This window comes from Phymastichus coffea, unplaced genomic scaffold (genome assembly GCF_024137745.1).
Source record: "Phymastichus coffea isolate CEN01 unplaced genomic scaffold, Cenicafe_Pcof_1.1 PCOF00012, whole genome shotgun sequence".
Taxonomy (NCBI): Eukaryota; Metazoa; Arthropoda; class Insecta; order Hymenoptera; family Eulophidae; genus Phymastichus; species Phymastichus coffea.
In genome coordinates this window covers 5,286,774-5,313,058 of record NW_026706823.1, presented here as the reverse complement: position 1 = coordinate 5,313,058, position 26,285 = coordinate 5,286,774, and the positions used below count along the sequence as shown (strand labels likewise).

At 34.0% G+C, this 26,285-nt stretch overlaps 1 protein-coding gene across 3 annotated transcripts in view; it reads left to right on the top strand.

Annotated features, from left to right (window-relative positions):
* The window catches only part of LOC131672697 (cyclin-dependent kinase 14), a 571,347-nt gene that overhangs the window by 413,313 nt on the left and 131,749 nt on the right, over window positions 1-26,285 (top strand). For all 3 annotated transcript variants that reach the window (XM_058950093.1, XM_058950100.1, XM_058950109.1), the window contains one exon: window positions 25,085-25,467. In XM_058950093.1, coding sequence (XP_058806076.1) covers window positions 25,085-25,467 — 383 coding nt within the window. The remainder of the gene's footprint in view (window positions 1-25,084; window positions 25,468-26,285) is intronic.

Sequence of the window (26,285 nt, the reverse complement as noted above, 5' to 3'; positions counted from 1 at the left end):
ATAATAATAATAATAATGATAATAATAATAACCCAATACCCAAGATAAACAAAAGTACGATTATCAAGGTCGATTTTTAGTTAATCATTACGTGTATTCGTGCCACATCTAGTAACGTGAACTAATCTAACCAATGTATGCAGAGAGGGAGTGTCCAGGCTATCTAGGCAAGGTGAGAATGCTGAACCGATCAAGACAAGACGTTGGCTACCCAGCCAATGAAGGCAAGGTATTAATTACCCAGCCAATTAAGGCAAGGTGGAATGCCCAGCCAATGAAGGTGAGGTATTGATGACCCAACCAATTAAGGCAAGGTGAGAACGCTCAGCCAATGAAGGCGAGGTATTGATTACCCAGCCAATTAAGACAAGGTGGTAATGAAGAAAAAACGATGACTACAGATAGAGTTATGGTCAAGGTTACAACACAAACATTTATCTCATTAAATGTTCAAAAATACAGCCGTTCAAATTTATATCGTGTTGAATTCTACGTTCGAAGTTTTCAACTGTGGACAACAAAACGTGACGCGGAATAGCTCTACAATCTTGTATGATGCGTTGCATCATATCTTGCCGTGTTGTTGGTGGCTGTGCATAAACAACACTTTTCAAATAGCTCCATAAAAAGAAATCGGGACTTGTTAGATCTGGCAATCTTGGACACCACTTAGTAATGTCACTACCAATGCCTATCCATCGTCTTCGGTATTGTTGCTTCAAGAAGTGACGAACTATTAGTGAGTGATGACATGGTGCACCTTCTTGTTGAAGCCATAATCGTCATCTTGTTTCCAAGTCCACATCTTCCAATAATTCTGGTAATTCATTCTGCAAGAAATTAAGATTTGCTGCGCCGTTGACATTTCCATAAAAATATAAGGTCTTATCAGATAACCATTTATTATACCGCACCAACCTACTAGGCTCCATCTATGCTGATTATCAACATGACGTACCCAATGAGGGTTCTGGATAGACCAATAATGACTATTGTGGCGATTGAGTTGACCGTTACTATGAAATGTAGCTTCGTCCGAAAACATTACGTATCTGAAAAATTCAGGATCTTCACGAATCCTTGCTTTTGCCCAATTACAGTATTCAAGTCTGCGGCGTAGCTCATCTGGCATCAAAGTTTGAATCAAAGTTATGTGATACGCATGTAATCTATGAAGCCGCAAAATTCTACCGGCTGTTGTTCTTGGAATTCCAGTACGTCTCTGAATTTTACGAAAAGAGATATAATGATCCAAACCAACCATTGCCAAAAGAACGAGAATTTGTGGATCATCGTTGTTCTGTCTCATAATGCGACGACGATTTCTGCGTATTCGTGGTCGACGTATCTCTCTTCGTTCAATGATTCGGATTCTCACGTGGTTAGGGTACCGAAGCCTCCCTGGGTAATTTTGACGGTCAAGGCCGATATCGTGCTGCAGCAAGATATTACCTTCTAATTATTGGGTTAGGGGGGCAAGATATTATCAGCAAGTTATTGGGTTATTATAATTAATCTTACCCTTGCCTGATCATCCCTGTGTATAGATGAAGAAAATAATAAATTTGACCCCTCCATGACCTAACGTGGGCGGGGGGGGGGGGGGGTAACCGCACACCACACATAATACATTATCTAAACTTAGAATTTCTCGCTCTTTCCGAATCCGTGATCAAAATTATAGATTCCTATTCAAAAAATAATTTTGACCATCAAAAGACCTTGAAAATAAATCTCAAGATCAAATCCAAAGGAAAATTTTCAAACTTTTTAACAGCAACGAAAATTTTTTAAGGGTTTTGAGTGTTCCTGAGAATGAGCTTAATACTTATTTTGATCAAAAATGGATTCTAGATAATTAATTGATCATTTTTATCAATTTTGAAGTCAATTATGACTAGGAATAATACATAAAATTACATACGAGGTCCCATTCAAAAAGTATCGCGAATTTTGAATTTCCGTGGGCTACGTAAATTGGATTTTTGATTTTTTTGCAGCGTTATGTTGGTACTCATGTCCCTTACTTATGCTGACAAGGTCCGCCATTTTGAATGTTTAGTTAATTTTGATAGCTGTCTTGCTTGAATGTGTTTTGCTCGTCTTCGATTTTTGCCTATTCTAAAAAATGGATGAAAGAATCTGTATCAAATTTTGTGTGAAAAACAAAATAAAGTACGCGGACGCATTCCGAATGTTGACTGTGGCATATGATGAAGCTACCTTGGACCAAAGTAACGTTTATCGGTGGTACAAAATGTTCTCAGAGGGCTGAGAAGATGTCTACGAAGAACAACGTGCCGGACATTTGAGCATGTCAACAACAGACGAAAATATTGATAAAGTGAAGAAAATAGTACTGGCCAGTAGTATAGCAATGTATGTTCCAGCACACCTGCGGGGGGTCTGTAACCCTTTGGCCCCACCGGGCTTAACCCTTTGGCCCCCTGACTTAACCCTTTCATGTTAATAATAATTATTATTGTTAACAATTATTATTAACAATATTCGTGGGGGTCCCTGGTTTAACCCTTTGATTCCCTGGCCTAACCCTTCCATGTTAATTATTATTAATGTTAATAATTGTTTATAATTTTTTGAGGAAGGTTTCTAGGGATCCTAGTCCCTAGGGCTCCTAGTACATAGGGACCCTATACGTAGTGCTTTTAGTATAATTAAATTTAAATGTTTTTTTTTTAAAGTTATAAATATACAATATATTATTGACAATTTACTTGCTACATTGAGAATGAAACGAATAGAAAATAGCGACGATTTTTTGAAAAAAATGAAGAGACAAACCGGAGAATCGAACCGGAGTCCTCTGGGTTGGCAGGCTAGCGCTGTACCACTAGAGCCAATGCCACATGTACCTTAGAGGATGCATATTGTGTATATTAGCTACACACGCATACATGTGGTATAGGGCCTGAGCGTGCGGAGGAGGAGGGGAGCGCATGCTGTCTATAGTTCTAACTTGACGATGCGTGCTCTCTCTCTCCCTCTCTAGCTCTGACTCAGCGTAGACCACAGCGTGCGGAGGAGGAGGGGAGCTTATGCTGTCTATAGTTCTGGCCTGATGGGGATGCGCTACTATAGTAGTAGTAAACGTGCGCTCTCTCTCTCTTTCTTTCTCTCTCTCTCTTTCTCTCTCTCTCTCTCTCTCTCTCTCTCCTACGCTCTAGCTAAGCATGGACCATGGTGCACGAAGGGAGCGTATGCTGTCTATAGTTAATACGTGCTCTCTCCACGAAGAGAACTGTTTTCGTGAGAATGCTAGACACTACGAATGCAGTCGCTCTACTGACACCTCCTTGAGACATTCCTCCTAAACATCTCTGCTAGAAGAGAACCTTATTCCCATCCGTTCGCCCTTTCTTACAATCGTTATGATTATTTTACTATTTAAACATTTTTTTTTTTATTTAACGTCGCTCTATTTATGCTCCATCAGTGCTAATCAGCGACGGAGGCTTGCAATGTTTTTGAGAACAAAGCACATGAAACTTTTTTCAGTGGTGCTTGTATCAATCAGTAGGAACTGGGAATCGAACCCGGGCCTACCGGGTGCGAGTCCGTCACCCTACCGACCGAGCCATTACAGGCCTCGACTACTATTTAAATAAGTACACATTTATTATTTATTTAATATTTATTATTTTTAATTATACATTGAATAGAGTACACTTTATCTATAATTTTTATGGTCAGTGTCTGACATAGCTATTTTTAAATATTCAGTTTAATTTTCATATGAATTAGTCATCTGTAAATCTTTCGACTGTGTCGATCCCTTTTGATTTTGCTTGTTTTTGTTTTTCCATCATCCAATCGTGTATCTTTTGTGTATTTACCGCAGCACATACTATATTCTCGCGATTTTTACTATGATATATGCATGATGGTTTAAATTTAAGACTTAAATCTTCCAATCGCGGACATCTCATTTCAGTTTCGATATCTAAAATATTTCTGTAATGAAAAAAAAAAAAAAAAAAAACTAATTAAATTCGAATTTAGAATTTTGTACTGTTGTATATTATTTGAACCTACTTTTAAGGAATAATTTTGTTGAGCCATTGCTTCTTTTGTAATCCATTCACATAAATAATTCTACAATTATGTAAATGACTACGAATAGTACAATTTAAAAAATTATATGGTAAAATACCATTTCTCTATAATATATCTATAAAATTGTTTATATTAAATATTTCAAATAAAATCAATGTTAATTAACGATAATAAAAATAAATACCATGATGATGTAATTCCAACCACTTATTAACACTTTGATATTCAATAGGCAGTTTGAGCCAATGATATGTAGGTTTAAAAAGTAGTACTGTAGGTGAAGTATTAGAACATATTGGTAAATAGGCAAACTCCTTACAAATAAAAATATTATTAGGATTCAGAAAGCCTTGAATATCTAAAATATAGTCCATCTTAGAGTATACATCCCATTATTCTCTATGATATATGAGCTGAATCGTATCTCAAAGCAATAATGACTATATTTTTATTCTGAAGATCTATATATAAACCCTTAAATACTAAATTAATAAGTTAAATGGTGCTACAGTCGGTTCACCCCCAATCTTTCGTTTGAGCTATCCCTTCCATATACTGCCTACAGCGCTCACACTTTATAGGCAGCGCCCTCAGTTTGCTGGAAGCGCCCTCACTTAACCTTTAAAAACCGCTTTGGCCTAGCAAAAGAGCGCAGTCTCTCGAGATAGCCTGCGAACTAAGCTTGCCTTACCTTTCGCCATTTGCAAGTAGTTCCTCAGTAGTTCGTTGAATCCTTATTCACTTGTTAAACAAATCAATATTAATTACCAACTGAGAACAAGTTCATTTTAGAGCTGTTCACTACCTTTTCCATCCTTTCATCATAATAATCCTTTATACAACTATAGACAAGTGACTCTACAAGACAATTAAAACTAGATAACTAACAACATGACTTCTATCGCCTATTTTAAAGAAACGATTAAAAATTTATGGAAAGCTTATAATCATTCGGACGATTTAGATATAAACGATTGTATTAGATGGAGAAATCTAATAGTTAATGCTATAATTTCAATTAATGAATTTATGAAACGATCTGATTTAAGTATAGCAATTCGACAAAGGTGTCAAACTTGTGCTTGTCATTTGAATTCTATTGAAGTCAATTTAAGTAAAACTATAAATGTTGGTGGAAGTATATAATCATTAACAGCTATTCAGGATGAAATTTCAGGAGATGGAGTTGTTTGGAGACCAATTCATTCAGCCTTTGAAAATCGAATTAGTACAGTCTGTATAGTTAATCAACATTATTTAGATATAAAAACATTTCTAGTTGCCGCAAATCAACTTTTACAAATTAAAATACCTCAATTTCCTGCTATCCATAATAACTTAAAAATAAATACAGAAATGGCATCACAATTTATCATAAAGAAAAATCAAGAAGAAGATATTCAAATCAAGTATTTCAACACAGAAAATGCTTGCATTTATGAGACTACTGATCTTGATAGATGGTTTCAAAATAACGTTAAAGATATTATACTTAAACAAATCAAAGAATTTCAAGAAAGAGACTCAGGCTGGTCGTTAAAAACTATTGTTGGTCTCACTATTAATATAAATAAGTATAATCCATTTAAACCATGCTCATATATACCATTACCGCCAAGCATAGATAATAAAAGAGCCTGTGTTAATGTTAAAAATGAAGACAAAGCCTGTGTTAATGTTAAAAATGAAGAGAATGACTAATATATTTATAAGAAGGATGCATAGTTTGCTTTACCATCATTCAGTGAGAAGAAATAGCTATAGCAAGACTATTCTCTTGTGATTCATCATGGCGCCTATTAGAATAAACAAGAAGAGCACTCGTGCTTCGAAGTATGTATGGTTCTCGGTTAATATTCAAATTCATCATTTTCCTATTGAAGACAAAGACTCGAGGAACGGAGTGTGGGAACAGTTTGCATGAGATCAAGAATGCTTCCAACGTCGTATTATGCAACTAAGTAGTATAATATCGCGAGCATTATTTAAAAAACGTATAATAATGATGAATCATATTCTTGAACCTATACTAAATAATCATTGTATAGTATATACACTTAATAAACTAAAAATCTAAGTGGAGGTGGAAGAAGCAGCAAGTGGAGTTGGAAGAAGTAGCAAGTGGAGGGAGGCGGTCGTGGCGGTTAGAAAAAAAGTGTAGTAGTGGGGTAAAGGTCTTAAGAGAGAGAGAAGAGCTCGGAAAACGTCATTCTTTTAGAAGAATCATCACCAGTAGTATCCACTTCCTTCTCCACTATTCTCAAGTCAAGCAAGTTAGACTTAGAAATGTTCAATAAATTAGCTATTAAGCCCTTTAATCCACTACCGGAGAAAAATCATTATGAACTTGAAGAAAATCATTATTATTTAGTAACAAACTTTAAGGAAGAAGATAGCAATCGAATCATTCTCGAGCTCGATGCTGAATTCCAACTTATTTTACCAGATCAAATTTCAAGAGCCAATTTGAAACATTATGATCTTTATATTACTTTCAGATCATGTACAAAAATATTGTTTACAGATTGAATATCACAGCGCCGGTCGATTTCAATTTATTATTTAATGTAACAACAATGTATCTTTATTTCAATAAAGTATGTGCAATAAATTTATTATAAAATATATTGTGGAGGGGTAAATGAGTCACAGGTCTTTTTACTAAAGCAGATTTCGACTTGTTCTAATGGACTCAGAAGTGATGATGCTCAAATGGAAGTACCTCACAGGTGGAAGCTAAGGTTAGGGCTCTTACCATTAAAATAAAACAAAAATTATTTATTATTATTATGATATTTATTTGAATAAAAGTTACTTTACATAAACGTCTTTATTCTCTCATACGTATAAAGTCTTATCTATCCATGAATTGTGCGAATTGTCAAATCCCAACCATTTAACGTATACTTGATTACCACGTTTCCTTAAAAATTTTTCAATGAGATAAACATCAGGATACATAGCTTTCTATAGTTCTTGCTCGTACAAACCTCCAACAATTGGATTGCCTTTATAATCTCTTAAATGATAAGTGATAGGCTTTGTCATCGCAACTCGTTGAATAGTAAAAATCTCAGTAGACCAGTTAGGAGTGTATCCTTTTTCGAAAACGTGTTTAGACTTGCTCACACGTACTTTATCGCCTACTTGAAATTTAGGGCTCTTAACGAAAAGACGTCGGTCGTAAGAGAATCTTCTCAACACCTGCATTTCATTCTCTTTAGTTACGTCTTTAGGCTTCATATCTATCGTACGATGTTCTCGATTATTGTAAGATTTCAATAAATCAGCTAGAATGTTGATCCATTTGTAATTTCCTTCAAGACTGAATTTTTTCCACATGACATTTTTTAGCGTGCGATTGAAACGTTCACAAATAGTTGCCTTAAGATTGCTATAGGTTGAATATAGATTTATTTTATACTTTGTCATTAGTCTTTGAAAATTTGAATTGTAGAATTCTTTGCCACAGTCCACATGTGAATTTCTAGGAGTGCGTCCTTTTTTTAATATAGACTTCATTGCATAAGCAACATCTACACCAGTTTTTTGTTTCACAGGAACTGCCCAAGCGTACTTTGAAAATATATCAATGACAGTTAATAAATATCGAAAGCCTTTGTTTTCTCTCGAGTAGCCTTGAATTTCTACAAGATCAGCTTGCCATGTCTCATCTATTCCGCGTACATCAACTTTTCTACGAGGATAGTTTCGACGTGCTGGTTTATGTAACTCATCCACCACTCTTTGATATTTCATTTTAATCTATTTTTTTAATTGTTTTGAAAAGTCAAACGGTCCAATAGTTCTTTCTTTCTCCTTATTATTATTATTATTATTATTATTATTATTATCTTCTTCTAACTAACTAATAACTACTCGATGCTTTACTAATTCTAATCTTATTGTATCCAATGATTTTGAGAGATCATTTATCATACTCGTAAGCGTAGTAACGTTAGCTTCACTAGTTTTTCGCAACGTTCGTAAGTTTATAGCATCGTTACTCTCCTGAGGATAGGCTATATAATAAATTCTTTTGTCATTCGCGTCGTATTGTCCGTCTTCAGTGATATTATACCCTATACCAGGAGGACCTCTATTATCCTCCTTTTTTTTATTCAATATACGTCGAAACACATCAATACTCATTTCATTATTGAGTAATATTTAGGATTCTGTTAATATATATAGCCAGCTTTACGTAATTCTTCAATAATTGAATGAATTTCATTAACATGACTAGAAATACCGGCAGTTTGTTTGGCAATAAGCAATCTCAATCGATCAACGAGCTCGTTTGGATCATTCCAATATACATAATCAATTAACGTTCCTTTTCTAGCTATTTTATAGTTAGGAAAAAGACCTCTTCCATCAATAGTCGATTTTCGCTTCTTAGCGCTACTGCTCAAAGATAAATTTGGACCAATATACTTTTTGAATTTATTTACATGCTTATTGCGATATTCTCCATTTGTTTCGTATCTCTTTCGATGAGCGTTAGTGATTTCATCAATTTTTATATAATTTTCAATATCCAATGAACTAATTAATTTAGAATCAGGTTCTTTACGAAAGAGAAGTTCTATTAAACCAAGCGTCTTGCTGTATGCTTTATCATTCACAGTCTCGTTATGATGCAATAGTCGAACATAGTTTCCTACAATCGAATCATCCAATAGCTGTTGTCTCTGTTCTGTAGTTACATTTGAACTACTTTTGTTCAAATTTATAGCAGTTGTATCAAGTGATGATTCATCATGACATCATCATCATTATCAATAGAAATAGCAGACTCAAATGTAGTATAAAGCGGTTGTAATGTAGAATTTAATTCATTAGCAGTACTATTGAAATATCTAAATTTGTAGGGAGTGTCAGTTGCTACTTCTGACTTGAAAACATTATCGAACGCGATTTTCTTTTTCTTTTTCGTTGGCTGTTCTGCAGTAGTAGCATTACTTTTATCAGTAGTTGCCTCTACGAGTTTCTTCAATGGAACAACCATAGGTTTAAAAGTTTCATGCAATGTCTTTTCTAAATCAGCTTTACCGCATTTTATTGATACTTGCGTCTTATGGCATCACGAGCCATGGATAATTGCTCGAGCACCTTCTTTTCTCTTTCAAAGTCAGCCAAGTTTACGCTTCTAATTTCTAAAGTTAAATAATCTTCATCCACTCACTCATCTATATTTATAGCAAAAGAATCAAATCCCTTTCTATATCGTCCATGATTTATTGGTCTGTCTCTTTCGATAACCAAAAACCGATGATTATCGTCTCTCCAACATATTGAACAAATTGCTTTAAACTTCTCAAAAGACATATCTGAGTTGACATGATCATTGTAAATGTGCTTAATATTCACGTCATCTTGTCGAAACAAAACAAGTAAATTCACATATCTCGAATGAGATGCTTCAGAATGCGAGCGTACGATTGACAGGGATAGAAACTATTTACTTTTTTATGTCTAGCCATACAGAAGAATGCTCTTACGTTATCTTGCTTCTCAGTGGCTATATCGTCAAAAATCATGATAGAATTTCGTCGTTTTTTATCTGGTGAAACAACTGTCTCATGCTCGCTGAAAGCGTGATACTCTATATCATTAATAGGCTCTAATAAATCTTTCAAAAATTTATATTTAAGCTGGTTAAGGGATTTTAACTAGACATATACGTTTTCAAATCTAAGACCATTAGGATGAGTGATTAATGTTAATAAACAATTAGTTTTTCCACAATTAGTAGGTCCGCAGAAAACGGCCAGGATACTATTAGGCAATAGTTGGCTATGTCTTTTTTCTTGTTTTTCCGTCTCCACCACTCTATCGAAATTTATGACTTGAAGCTTAAGAGGTTGTTCTTTGAAATCCATGTTGTTTACTCATCATCGACACCTCAATGAATGAGTTTGTTAGGTATAAAAAGTCTGCTTATATATCTTTTATTTCATTAACATGCTGTCTTTCGAAGAAGTATGATCACGTACCATAAAAGAAAGACTGGTAGTGATCTAATGAACAAGATTATAAATAACTTGCCTATTAAAGCTCACTTACCTGGATATCAGTATTGTGGTCCTGGTACAAAATTGAACAAACGATTGGCACGTGGAGATCCTGGTAAAAATCCACTAAACGTTGCTTGTAAAGAACACGATATTGCTTATGCGCTAAATCTGAAGGATATTACGAAAAGCAATAAAACTGACGTAATTCTAGCTAACGAAGCTTGGGAAAGAGTGCAAGCTAAAGATAGCAGTTTTGGTGAGAAAGCAGCTGCCTTCACTGTAGCCAACATTATGAAAGTTAAAAGTAAGCTTTGTATGGGTATTGATATGAAGAAAGGTAGTAAGAAACGAGATACATTGAATAAAATTATTAAGACGGTCTCGAAAAGTAGTGTGCCTAACAATCGAGCTCTTGTAGTCATTCGTTCGGCTATAAAAGGAGCCAAAGAACATGTGAAAAAAGCTGGCGGTAGAAGTAAAATAAATATACCACGTATTTTACCTATTCCCAGTAAAGTTGGTGGAGCGCTTCCTTTTTTAATTCCATTATTTGCTGCTTTAAGCGCCGCTGGAGCTCTAGCTGGAGGAGCTGCTTCAATAGCAAAAGCCGTTAACAGTGCTAAGGCCGCTCAATTAATTGAAAGAAGCTCATAGACATAATAAAACTATGAAAGCTATTGCTATTGGTAAAGGACTTTATTTGAAACCATATCGTAAAGGTTATGGTCTTCATCTGAAACGATATTCATGTGGAAAAGGTTTAAAATAAAAAAGCTCGAAGTAACTTTACCTAATCGAACACTGACAGATCATGATATAAGAAAATATGCTAAAATACTAAAAATTGCAAATTTTCGAGGTGTTTTCATGCATAATGCTCTGTCAGCTGATGGACCACGATATAAAGAGACAGCTATTGTAAATTTAGATGATAAACGTGAACCAAGTACTCATTGGGTGGCATACAAAAAGAAAGGTGATGAGGTTATCTATTTTGATAGTTTTGGTAATCTACAACTACCTATAGATCTATTGCTTTATCTCAAAGTTAATAGAATCATGTATAATTGTATTAGATATCAAGATTTTAATACATATAATTGCGGCCATCTTTGTCTCAAATTTCTTTTAAACAAACAATAGAAAAGACGACTAGTATATAAAATACTCATTCAAAGAATGACTATCATTTGACATGAATCTATCATGGAGTATACACTGACATTGAATCTCTCAGGAACATCATCCGTACTCGAAACATATTATTTTCCACCGATCGAATTGATACCAAACAAAAAATACGTTCTTGGTCTAGTTGAGCTATAAACATTTAATTCAATACCAAACATTGACGTTGGTTATAATAAGTTTTACATTGAAGGTCAAGAAGCTATCACTTTTCCAACTGGTAGCTACGAAATAGAAGATATTGAAAGCTTTCTCAAAGAAGTATTAGCATCTAAAGGTATATCGTTTAGCCTGAAACCAAATAATAATACTTTACGTAGTGTCATTCAGTCCAGTCCAAAAATACATTTTGAACCAGAAGATTCTATTGGATCAATTTTAGGCTTCACTAGACGTACGCTCGTGGAAAATGAAACACATAGTTCTGACTTACCCGTCACTATTCTGAAATTCAACGCTTTACGTGTAGAGTGTAATATTACTACAGGCTCTTACATAAACGATCGCAAAGTACATACTATATATGAATTTTTCCCAGCAGTCCTACCTGGATATAAGATTATAGAAGTTCCCTCTCAAGTCATTTACCTTCCAGTCGCTGTGAGAAGCATTGATCATTTTCAAATTCGTATAGTTGATCAAGACGGAAACCTAGTTAACTTTCGAGGAGAAGTCATCACAGTGCGAGTACATATAAAGACCATATCTTAGTAATGGGTATCATTTACAATATAAAGACCGGTCGAGGCTATATTAAGAGACAAAAATGTCAATCAACAACCAATCGACAGCGAGCTATCAGACCGCTCACACCTCAGAACAGTCAATTCCTGAAAAGCTTGAGATTGAAAGTCGTCGAAAATCGTGGAATAAAATATTGTGCATATTAGTGTGCTGTATAAAACAACAACTACAATAGGGAGGGAATTCTAGACATTCATTCAGGTGTCGCTTTCGATGAGTCTATAGCTCATTATGAATTCATGAAGCAATGAAATCCATTGCAGCCTACTGCTTAATATTACACGATCGTATTGTACAATATAATCCATTTAGTGGTGATGTTAAAAAATTAGTTTAAAATTAACAAGACATCAATGTACATGATGCTTTTCAATAAAAAGAAAGTAAAATATATATATATTGTTAGAATTTAATACAAACTATCTATAATCATAGAGAGAGAGAGAGAGAGAGAGAAGCATCCACACTAAACGGCGTACGCACGTAGCAAGCTAGAGACGCTACCCCCCTTTCCGAGGGCCCAAACTTAGCCAGCATAAGATTACTATGCTCCCTACTATAGAAGGAGAATGAGAGAGACCATCATATAGCTTACTAAATACCCTACCAACTTCTACAGCATCCTACCTTACCAACTTATGTAGGTGAATGTTGGTGGGTGGGTGGGTGAAGGTAGGTAGGTGGGTGGAGTAGGTGAATGGGTAGGTGGGTGGAGTAGGTGAATGGGTAGGTGGGCGGAGTACGTGAATGGGGTTGGGGGCACTCTGTTGGAGGGCCCACTGATAGATCCTAAGTAAATTAAAACATTATTAATATTTTAATTTAGTTTATTTTATTACTTTTTTTATAAATTTTACAAAATTAAAAATACAGTTTTTTTTCCTTTTTATTATTATTATTATTATTTAAATTTTTTTGATCCGACGACCTTAGAGGGGCGAGTCGGCTTCCTCACTGTTGGTTGGGCCGGAATCAAAATCACTTTCCGTCGAATACACTCGACGTTCTTCACCAACGGAATTTTTTTCTGTAAAAAAAATTTTTTAATTATTATTTTTAATTTATATTTATTAATTATTTCTATAATGTAATTACTTCCATTAGCAGTTAAATCGAGTGGTATATCGATTTGGGCATCGTCTCCTCTTTGACAGCCTGCGGATGTTGCTGTAGATGAGGTAGCTGTTGACGTCGCTGGTGATGTTGACCTCGACGTTGCTGATGACGATGATAATGTCACCGACGCAGATGATGTTGACATCCTCGAAGATGGCACATTATCTTGATTCACCATGGCGGTTGTTGATGGTGCAGCAATCTCATTTATGCTGGAAAGCCTTCGTTTAACTTTCGCAGCAAGTTCATCTTACTCCGCTTTAGCTAAGTCGGCTTTCCGTTTCCGCTCCAATCGAGCGGATTCTTGCTGCTTCCTCATAGCCTCTCACGCTTACGTTGCTCCAACTTTGCCTTCACGCGATCATTGACAATCTTGTCAATTTGATACGCGACTTGGTGTGCCATCATTCTGGCCGCCATAGATTCCTTAATCCACTGAAAAGAGATAAGACAATTAAATATTAATAAAAAAAATAAATTGATATAATTTTATAATAATACTTACTTGTTTTACAATCGCCTTTATCTCCCGGATTTGCAGTCCTTGAGGACTGCTCTCATCCACAAATCGTTGCAACTGAAAAATAAATGATAATAAATAAATGAATAAATAAATAAATATATAGTGAGAAAAAATACTTACAGTTATTAATATTAGAATTAAGAGCCGATATAACGGCTCTCTTGCTACGGTCTGTACGGTAGGAATAGTAAGCTGAAATTGAATAACAATATTATTATTAAAAAAAATTCTAAAAGTTATTTTAATTAATTTTAAATTATTTAAAAATTATACTTACAGTTTCTAAAAACTCGCACGTTTTGATAATGTTTTCCATAGTTTTGTTTTTTCTTTTTTGTATTAAATAAATTTTATAAAAAATATAAAAACTTACTAATGTTTAAATAATCAGCACTTTACTGTGAACAGCTCGAAGTTTCCTTTAAGACTGACCAACGAAAATCCTATTGAACACTCACACTATTATCAGGTACGATTTTTCTACAATATATTTAACCCTACACACAAACGTAGAAATTCTTTGAGTGAGATAGGACGTTTGGTGTGCCCTTTCCCTCCCCATGTGTGCTAGAAAGTTTGTCACTTTCTAAAAACTTCATAAATCTTGACGTGCCGGTGACTTTATGGTCATCCGTAAAAAAACACATTAAACGTAGATGGTCACGCGTCCGCGCTAATGAGTTTGTTTGATCATCCTTAAACCGTCTATGATCTGCATTTGCGATAGTCATAGGCAACATAAGATAAGAGGGAAGGTAGTAATCATAGATGCTCTCTCTTTCTAAAAGTAGTGGAGAAGCTTGATCACCCTCAAACCAGATGTGATCTACATTTATGATAGACATAATCAACTTAAGATAATAGGGTAGTTAGTAAGCATAGCTGATCATGCGCTCCCCTCCTCTTTGCTCTGTGGTTCACGTTGAGTCAGAGCTATAGAGAGAGCATACGTTTACTACTACTATAGTAGCGCATCCCCATCAGGCCAGAACTATAGACAGCATGCCCCCCTCCCCCGCACACTGTGGTCCACGCTGAGTCAGAGCTAGAGAGGGAGAGAGAGAGCACGCATCCTCAAGTTAGAACTATAGACAGCATGCGCTCCCCTCCTCCTCCGCACGCTCAGGCCCTATACCAAATGTATGCGTATGTAGCTAATATACACAATATGCATCCTCTAAGGTACATGTGGCATTGGCTCTACTGGTAGAGCGCTAGCCTGCCAACCCAGAGGACTCCGGTTCGATTCTCCGGTTTGTCTCTTCATTTTTTTCAAAAAATCGTCGCTATTTTCTATTCGTTTCATTCTCAATGTAGCAAGTAAATTGTCAATAATATATTGTATATTTATAACTTTAAAAAAAAAACATTTAAATTTAATTATACTAAAAGCACTACGTATAGGGTCCCTATGTACTAGGAGCCCTAGGGACTAGGATCCCTAGAAACCTTCCTCAAAAAATTATAAACAATTATTAACATTAATAATAATTAACATGGAAGGGTTAGGCCAGGGAACAAAGGGTTAAACCAGGGACCCCCCACGAATATTGTTAATAATAATTATTAACAATAATAATTATTATTAACATGAAAGGGTTAAGCCAGGGGGCCAAAGGGTTAAGCCCGGTGGGGCCAAGGGGTTACAGACCCCCGCAGGTGTGCTGAAACATACATTGCTATACTACTTTGTCCAATCGTCGAATCACCGTTAGAGAAGTTTCTGAGGATCTAAATATATCGATTGGCTCATGCCTTCGATTTTAACCAATGATTTAGGCATGAGTCGGGTCGCCGCGAAATTCGTGCCAAAACTGCTCAATTTCGGCCAAAAACAGCATTGCGTTAACATTGCTCAGGAGATATTGGACTCGGTCCGTGACGACCCAAATGTGCTCCAAAGGATCATAACTGGTGATGAATCATGAGTTTATGGTCATGATGTAGAAACCAAAGCTCAATCATCCCAATAGAAGTTGCCACATGAGCCAAGACCGAAAAAAGTGCGCCAAGTTCGGTCGAACGTGAAGGTTTTGCTCACAGTTTTCTTCGATCACAAAGGCGTGGTATCATGAGTTCTTGCCACAGGGTAATACGGTCAATAAGAAATATTACCTGCAAGTTATGTGCAATTTACACGAAGGAATCCGCCAGAAACTTTCGGATTTGTGGAAGAACAAAAACTGTCTTTTGCACCATGATAACGCCCCTGCTCACACATCGTTGCTTATGCGCGAATATTTGACCAAAAACAACACAGTAATGGTGCCGCAGCCACCGTATTTTCCAGACCTGGCCCTCTGTGACTCTTTCCTCTTCCCAAAACTGATCATGCCCATTAAAGGACGACGCTACACCACGATTCAGGAGATAAAGATGGCACCGAAGAAGGAGTTGAACAAGATCACAAAAAATGATTTTTTGAAATCCTTCGGGGATTGGAATTAACGTTGGCACAACTGCATTATATTCAAGGGGGATTATTTTGAAGGAGATAAAATAGATATTCATGAGTAAATAAATAAATTTTGAAAACATACAAAATTCGCGATACTTTTTGAACAGACCTCGGAGAACCAGATTTTACTACGAATTATTGATAAATTTGACTTTCCTTTTTCGTTACCCAGAACTAACTGCGAACACCTAGAAATTACTGTAGCCCTTCTTTGTTTTTTGTTTTTTTGTTTTTATCTTTTTCTTTGTTAGTTTTTTGTTTGTTTATTTATTTAAAAAATTTTGTTTTCTGTAACGAGCTGAATGTCGAGGTGTGCGCTGCGTATGTAAGATGATGCTTCCGTCTGTGCTGGATCTTCTATATTCAAATAATAGCGGATTCGTGGAAAGGTAGGAAAATGATCCAGCTGATCGTCGCGAGGCGGAAGGCGGTTTAACGCTTGTGAGCTAGAGAGTAGCTCTCTCGCCTGGGGTCCGCCGAGGAGTTAACATCGTCGTTGGACACACTCAATCCATACGTGTTATCGTTGAATTGTTGCATCGGACCGATACGCTATAAGTCGATCTTCAATAAAATTATAATTCCGCCTGTGATTTGCTAAGGAGAACGCGTAGACCGATTCATGAAGATTCTCGATTCCAAGGGGAGGTACAAGCAACAAGACTCCAGGCGACGAGCCATCGATTTTCATCGCATCATCTATATCAGCTAAGTTCTTCGCGTTGCTTTGTATTGACTCGTATTTTTCTGTATCTGTTAATGCGCGTATTGAATATAACGCGCGCATGAATATTAGAGGGATTAGCATAGCTACGCGCGCCGGACTCCGACACTCAATCAGTGAAGTACACTCTGTACCGAACACAATAAAATTATTATTCTACCCATAAATTCCTGCAAAGAACACATTTTAGTTACATTTTCATTATAATAGTTTTTTTATTTTTCCAAAATTATTTCATGGTTTATTGTATTTTTATTTATAATGTTTTACGAGAACCTGTTTATATTCTTCTGGTCCTTTCTCTTTGCAATTCAACTAATGTATTGTAATTCTCAAAACTTTCTCAAAACATATTACAATGCATAATAATACTTCACATTATTCATAAAAATTTGAAATTATTTTCAAATCGTAATCGTAATCTGCTGTGAATAGATCTTATCTTGAAAAAGATAATTGACAAAGACGTGCAACAATGTGATTGGTTCATACAAAAAAATAGCGCGAATTTTCGAATTGTCGTAGAGACAGTTCTTTCAAATAGTTGCATTATGAATCTAGATGTATGAGATTTCTATTTCAGCAATTTATGAACCATCAAAATGGACAATAATCTGCAAAAAATATCCTATTAATAAATTAATTAATTATAAGAAAATAAGAGGTGCTATTTTGAAATTATCAGTATAAATCAATAATTTTATATCCTTCTGTGATATAAAATTAATATTGTCTTAAAATTTTATTAGAATAAAAGAGATAGTAAATAGAATCAAATAAAGGAAAATATATTCAGTCGTGATGTCGCTGTCAAGCGATGCGGAAGCACAACCGCCCGACGTATCACTACAAAAACAATACAAGTGTCATCCGAATACAAAAGTAGGTGCAGTTGTGTGTTTAGTGTGTGGAAACTTTTATCATACAAGTGAAATTGTGGCAAAAATAAATGCAGGAAATGCAATTAAATTGATAAATAGTTCATTCATAATATGCCAGGAACATCCAAATTTTGCACTAACCTCAAACTTACCATATGGTAACTTGAGTGAACAAGCAAACGCTTTCATAGCACAATTCAAACTTGTAAGTAGAGAGGAAATAAAACAAGAAATACTAAATGAGCTCGTGCATGAGAAACAAATAATGAATGAAACGATGAACATATGGATTTAACACAAGTAAGTGAATTAGATGAAATACAACAAATAAAAGCTGAAAATAACTTATTGAAAGAACTCTACAAAGAAACAAAGGAAAAAAATGAATTACTAAATGAATTACTCATCAAAGAAAAGCAAAATAGGAATGAGTTATTAACAAAAGAAAAGAAAAATAAACCAAATAACATATTTAAAAATTCATATGCAGAAACATTGAGTTTACCAAAGCCTAAGCCAAAAAAGGTACCAAGACTTATTATCAAACGAACTAATAAAAATGATACCACTAATTTAGAAAAAACCGTAGCTCATTATCTGATCAAAGATAAAACAATACAAACAAAAAAATTAAAACAGTAAATAACGATACTGTCATAATTAACTGCATGAATGAAGAGAGTATTAACACTATAGAAGAAACATTACACAAAAAAATACACACGTTTGCTAAAATTGAAAAAGAGCAAATTAGGAAACCAACAGTTAAAGTTACTGGCATCAGCAAATCTTTCACTCAAAATATGCGAGACATTGAGTCAGATATAAACCAAAGAAATTTCCACAATTATGATGACAAAGGTAAAGTAATACACTCATACACAAATGAGAAATTGCAAACTACGACAGTTATAATGGAGGTATCAGCTAATTTGTACAAACACATTAGAGTTTGTATTTGTACAAACACACTTTTTGTTGGTTGCCAAAACTGCAAAGTCTATGACATTATAAATACAAGCCCTTGTTATAACTGTGCTAGGTTTGGACATAGTGGAAGCAGATGTAAAAATGAAGCCACGTGTTACAAATGCGGTGGTAATCACACTGGTAGTCAATGCAACAATAAAACACAAACATGTCCTAATTGCACATACCACAATACTAAATACAAAACTAAATTTGATACTAAACACAGTGCAATTGACAGCCAATCTTGTGAAATTTTGAAAGCAAAAATAAACAAATACATTGAAATGACAGACTATCCGATAATGCCAACGCACCAACGCTACTTAGGAAAAATAGAACGCCCGGCTGCAGAAAAACCAATAATTAACGCGCGTCCTGCTCTATCAAGCGGCGCATCATTAGCGTCATTAGCCTCCATATCCTCGCTCAACTTACATGGTAACAATAATACGAAATACAAATAAAAATGCATCACATCGATGAAAATATTAGCAACGAAATTATTATTAATAACATTGACGAATTAAATGAGCACATAATAACAGAAAAGGAAATTATTATCTGTGTCAATATCAGAAGTTTGAATGCCAATTACACCAAACTTCTAACATTTATAAACAACCTACAAAAAAAACCAAGTGTTATAATATGTACTGAAACATGGAATTTACAACATTTCCTAGTCTTCAATATTGAAGGATACAGTATGTATTATAACAACAGTAGTATTAATAAGGCTGATGGCGTGGTGACCTATATCAGAGACGACATAATTGAATCAACAGAAATAATTCAAATACAAAATATAAAAATTTTACAAACTACAATACAGTTAGAAAATGAAAAAACTTTACTGTTAGCAGCTATATACAGATCACATGACCTACACAAACCACAATTCATACAATCGATCAAAACATACATAACTCAACACATAAAGAAAAAAAATTCAATACTAATAGGCGATTTCAACTGCGACATTTTAAGCCAAGATCCTTGGGATCAAGAATTCTTGCAAATGTTAATGGAAAAAGGACACCATCCAGGATTTAATACGATTACCAGACCTTCGCTGGACAACAACAACAGTGGAACATGCATAGATAATTTTTTTATACAAATGGAAAATAACGCATACAAAACTTTCAACATCAACACCCCGTTCAATGACCATTATCCACTAATAATGGCGTTGCAGAACCAAACAAAAAGCATAAATCACTCACATAATAAAAAACAAATTAATTACCGAAAACTTCAACATATAGCTCAAACTATAAACTGTAATGAAAATAGTGAAACTAATGATACAAATCAATCTATCAATAACTTAATCATGAAAATACTATATTGCCTTAAACAGACAGAAAAGAAAAATGTCACTAACAAAACTATTAATAGCTTGAAGCCAAGTAAAAAATGGATCACCAAAGGCATAATAAACTCATGTAAAACTAAAGAAAACCTATATCTTGAATGGAAATATAATCCTCACGATACAACAAAAAAAAAAAAACTATAAATATTTTATCAAAATTTTAGATAAGATAATTACAATAGCAAAAGAAAATTACGATAAAAAAATCATAGAAATGGTGCAACATGATCCTAAGAAATTATGGTCAGTTGTCAACAACAAACTAGGGAGAAATACTCAGAATAACAAAACTATTGATTACATCACGGACAAAAATAATAGAATCAGCAATCCAGAAGAAATTGCAAACAAAATGAACACATTTTTTTGTGAAATTGGAACGGAACTTAGCAATAATATAATACAACCGCAAAATGCAACACTTAACCTCCCAAAAATAAACCCGAAAACAATATTTTCAAATTTTACAAATGAACAAGAAGTAAAAAAAATAATTGGCAGACTAAAAAACAAAAAAGGAGGAGTTGATGGAATTAATTCATTATTATTAAAATCATTAATCCACTACGTATCTGAACCACTTGCACTTGCTATAAATAAGTGCATTATTAATGAAACTTGGCCTGATGCTTTAAAAGAAGCGGATATTATACCAATCCACAAATCAAAAGAAAAACATTTAGCAAATAACTACAGACCTATTTCTCTAATCTCCAACATAGCTAAAATCTTTGAAAAAATAATACATAGAAGAATTCAATCTTTCATTGACAACTGTAATTTGCTTTCCACAAATCAATTTGGCTTTCGAAAAAACAGAAGCACAAAACATGCACTAAATTATATTTTAAACAACATTTATGAACAATTAGATGCAAGTAAACCTATAACAATAACTTTTCTGGATCTTGCCAAAGCCTTCGACACAGTTGACCACAAGATACTGTTACAAAAATTATACAACTATGGTATTAGGGGTAGTGGCTATAACCTTATCAAAAGCTACCTAACAAATAGAAAACAATGTGTGAAGGTAAATAATGCAAGTAGCGATAAACAAATAGTAAAAATGGGTGTTCCTCAAGGAACTATACTGGATCCGCTACTTTTCCTACTATACATAAATGATCTACTAACGATTCTACCAGAAAAATGCATACTATCTTTTGCAGACGATACAGCAATCATAGCAAAATGTAAGAATTGGAAAGAAGCTGAAACTAATATGAACAGTTATCTAAAAATAGTGGGAATTTGGCTTGCTCTTAATAAACTATCTTTGAATATAGACAAGACAACGTACATGAAATTTGGAAATTATCATGACAGTACGCCAAAAAACCTGAAAATTGAAATCTTAGGACATCCAATACACCGAGTTGAAAACACAAAATATCTTGGAGTTACTTTTGACAGTAATATGAAATGGGATTTACATCTACAAATTCTATACCAAAAAACAAAATATCTAACATTTGTCCTATATAAGCTATCAAAAATAATGAATACTAGTACATTAAAAATGATCTACTACGCACTCTTTCACAGCATAATGACCTATGGAATTATAGCATGGGGAGGAGCGTACACAGGTCGAATTAAAGTAATACAAAACTTACAAAACAAACTACTAAAAATAATCTATAAAAAACAATTTGTGACACATGAATACCCAGTTAACTTAGATCAATGCTTTTCATTGGAATCTCTACTATTCCACTACGATACTTTTAAGGACAAATATATTGGAAAAGAAAGAAAAACAAGATTCGCCTCAATCCAACACCCAAAAAGAACACTAACTATCAGCATAAAAAACAGTTATGTAAGAGCAATTATGTTATACAATAAACTACCTAATGACTTGAAAACAATTAGCAACACGACAACTAGGAAAAACAAACTCAAAAAATGGATTAAAGGAAACCCAATATGGTAAATAGATTAAACTGCAAAAATATAAAACAATTAATTGATCTCTATGGTACTCTGTATCCGACATCGGAAGTCCATGAGGATGCAGTAGACTACAACAAATTAATACTAGATATTAGAACATTTATTTGTGCAAATAACAATTGCAATTTATCTCATAAAAGATCACACAAAAGAATCACTCAGTATAACTATGAAAAAATGCTGAAAGGATCAACACAAGACATCAACAGGCTCACAAAGCTAGCTAACAGCCTCTTGAATAATATGAAAACAACGACAGCTACTCAAATTAACAGAATAAAATTTACCAAGTCCACACTCGAAGAACATAACATAAACAGTAATAATAAAATGTCCATAGAGACAGTTTTCGATGCCATTGATGAGATGGCAAATGAAAATAACTATAGAGCACTGTCAAGAAAACCGATGCCAGCCCCTGGAAAACTGATAGAACAACCAAATTGTATCAGAATGACCTATGGAGACATAAACTATCTAGGCAACAATAAAGCCGTGTTAAACTTTGACAGAGGTATTCAAGGAACACAAATTTTCAGGAACTCAGCATCACCTCTAGAATATCAACCACAACACCGAGACATTGTAGTTGTCGATGACATAGTGTTCACCTCAAATTGCAAATGTGTCTCGAGCAGACAACACAAAGAAATTTTTCCACACTATAGAGAAACTTGCGCAATAGGACTAACATGTCCAGCAAGATTAACAAGCATAGAACGTGTCATCTACAGAAGAACCAAGAATGCAACAACAGGGTATTTCACTACAGCCAGACAGATGCTAAATAGAACATGGGATTAGAACAACAAATCAAGAATATCTTTATACAAATTATTAATTAGTTTTAAGTATTAGTATTAATTTATTAAACATGCCAGACCAGCGTACAGGAAGAAATTCCTCTGCTGGATTACATGTAATGTAATGTATTTGTATATTATTAATTATTATTAATGTATATTTACTCTGGACATAAATAATAAATAAATAAATAAATAAATATTTTAACTCTTATACATTGCAAATTTAGTGGTAAGCGGACATTGGAAACTGTTTATCAGAATATAGAACCGGTTAGATTTAAAAAATTTTCGTAGATTTTTTTCAACGAAGCATCAAAGAAACACACGATATTAAATGCATTACTCATTAATAAAAGAATGGGGCTATTGATATATTGAGTATGTAATGTTCAGAATCGTATAGTAGTATAATAAGTTAATGCATTTTATCAATTATAAATTTAATTAATCTTTTGGATTATTTTCGTCATTCATCTTGAAATGAGTAATATATACTACCTCCTAATGTTTATTATATATGTACATACTAAACAAATGTATACTACCTATCAATCATTTTGTACTTACCTAGGACAAAATGAGCTCTACTTTAAAATGTTATATTATTACCAAAAATGATCGAATACAAAAACATCTATTCACGATTTGAAATTAAAATTAGAAGCTTTCATTTCAATTCGATAACGAGTTTATAGATAAAAGATTGCAATTTTGTACCTAAAAAATTAACTTAAAAATTTTCATATTTTTTATCACCATTCAACTTTATGCCAATTTGAGAGCAATTTAAAATTCGAACGGGAACCAAAAACATATATTTCTTTTTTTTTAAATAACACTTTGAGAATTCTTATTGTGAATCCTTTGTAAATTTTTTGCCGAAGTTATGAGTATTTTTACGAAAATCGTTATGTATTCGTTAAATATTAATACACCTCAAATACTAAGAGGTTTTAGAAAAAAAAGGTAAAGAGAAAAAGTTACATTTGTAACCGAAAAATATAAAGATATAAAAATATAAAGAGTCAAAATTTAAAAAAAAAATCAGTTTTTTCATTTGAAAGAAAATTGTGACATCTCTATTTTTTAAATTTAATAAATAACTGTTTAAAATTTGTCCAATAAAAAAATACTAACGTCATGAACCATTTTATTATTATATGTTGTACGTACAACGTATGAAAAAAGTTTAAATTGAAGAACTATCAATCAATTACGGAATCACGGTGGCGCAGTAAGAGCTCAGGCTTCCGTGCAAGAGGTGGTTCAAGCTACGAGCATGTGAAAACTTTCAGAAATAAAATTTGCTTATGTTTGTTATCGTAATTTCGGTAGTTTAGACCTTACCGTAAACTGTAGGTTTAATCATGAGGCGTGTAAAACTTTCTCATACACCATTTCCGAAATGGTGGGAAAGTTGAATCTACATACTGATGAGTATAGGAGACCAAGACTAATGCGAACAGGTACCTACTGTACCTCTGCAGTGTTATACATGGACGTTGTTCTTGAAGTCACAATAATAATAGCAACAATAATAAAAGTATAAATTATTAGAAAAGACATTCACGATGCATGCCAAAAGTATATTATAATAATAAATAAAGATATATTGTAAGTAACTGAATGAAGTCCATGAATATGTAAGCGGATTCACCTTATTTGTTTATAAACAAACTTTTTAGTGTCATATGTCATTCAATTTAGTATAAATATATATGGGCCCACAACTTTCTATCTATTTGTATTTATCATCATAATATACTTTTTGCGTGTTCTATATGCTTTACTTTAATAATAAATATGAATTAATATTATCATTAAATTAGTGTAAAAATTATTTAAATATTTGATATATTAGTATACTGTGAACAGAGTTTAATACGTAGTTCAAAAAGAGAGTAGTGCGACAATTATGTTTTCAAATGAATATTTATAAAATTTATATTTCTAATACTCCTATTTGCTGATGTTAATTTGTTATTCACTTTAAGCAAATAGTTGAGCTAAAAAGTTACAAAATTTCAATGAACAACATTATATCAATTTTATTTTCTTACCATTTTTTCAAATATACACATTTAAACATTGATATGCGTATCAAGTCTCTTAAGATAAATTAAGAAAATGATGTCTATATATATAAGTTTTATTATATTGGAGGTGCTCATGAGAATTCCAAACTCTATATTTTCCAAAAAATAGCATTAAATTGGCCTTATATTTGCATAATGTTTCCAGGGTGACTCGCCATTCGGAAAATCAGAAGCTTACATGAAACTTGAACAATTGGGAGAAGGTTCATATGCTACAGTTTTTAAAGGTTTCAGTCATTTAACAAATCAGGTTGTCGCTCTGAAAGAAATAAGATTACAAGAAGAAGAAGGGGCACCATTTACTGCCATTCGAGAAGCAAGTTTACTAAAAGAGTTGAAACACAATAATATTGTAACACTTCATGATATAATCCACACACGTGAAACCTTAACGTTTGTCTTTGAATACGTTCATACAGATCTCTCACAATACATGGAAAGATATGGCGGTGGAGGTGGCCTTGATCCACATAATGTTAAATTATTTCTTTTTCAACTTTTACGTGGACTATCATATTGTCACAGAAGGTAAGATAATTTTCTACATTATGAAGGATTACCGTTTTGGAATAAATAAAATATTTTCCTTAAATAGCACACTTACTCAACTTACTTTTAATGGACTTCCTATCTTTTACTTCAATTTATTTTCGTCTTTCCAACGTAGACTGTAAAAAAGTTATTGCAATTAATTTTGTAAACAATTCCAACTTGGTATAATTTTGTGGTATATCTTTGTGTAATTTTATAATATTATTCAATTTTTTATTCATATAGTCAATACGCAGAGAATTTTATATTTTTAAAATATTGAATTACACGCATAATAAAATTTTTTTTGAAATAATAGTGTCAATGATAAATTTGGAGTAATATATTCTGAATTTAAAGTTCACTATTGCATACGATGTTTATTATTATTTGCAACGATTGCCGAAAATCGTTAGGACTCGCGTGAACTGCTAAGCGTGGCTAAGCGTAATAGCCGTGATCGGTTTGGGTTAGAGAGAGAGAGAGAGAGGGCGCGTTAGGGGCAATGACCGAGAGGGGAGAGCTAGCGAGCCAGTATGACTGTGTCCTTCAGTCAGGCGACCTCGCAGCTTTTTTGCATTGGAAGCAACAACGTGGTTTCCCATCCGAGTGACATACCGGGAGTTAGAACAGATAGTTAGTGAATGGTGGGACGGGTGCACACACTGCACAACGTGTGTGACACCGGCACCGGCAAAGACAACTCGAGCAGCATTCACCGCACGGCGTAGCAACAGCCGCAGAAGGCGTCGCAGAGGCAGCTCGTGATCCGCGTAAGTGGATACGATTGGCCACCGTATCCTCCTCTAATTAAC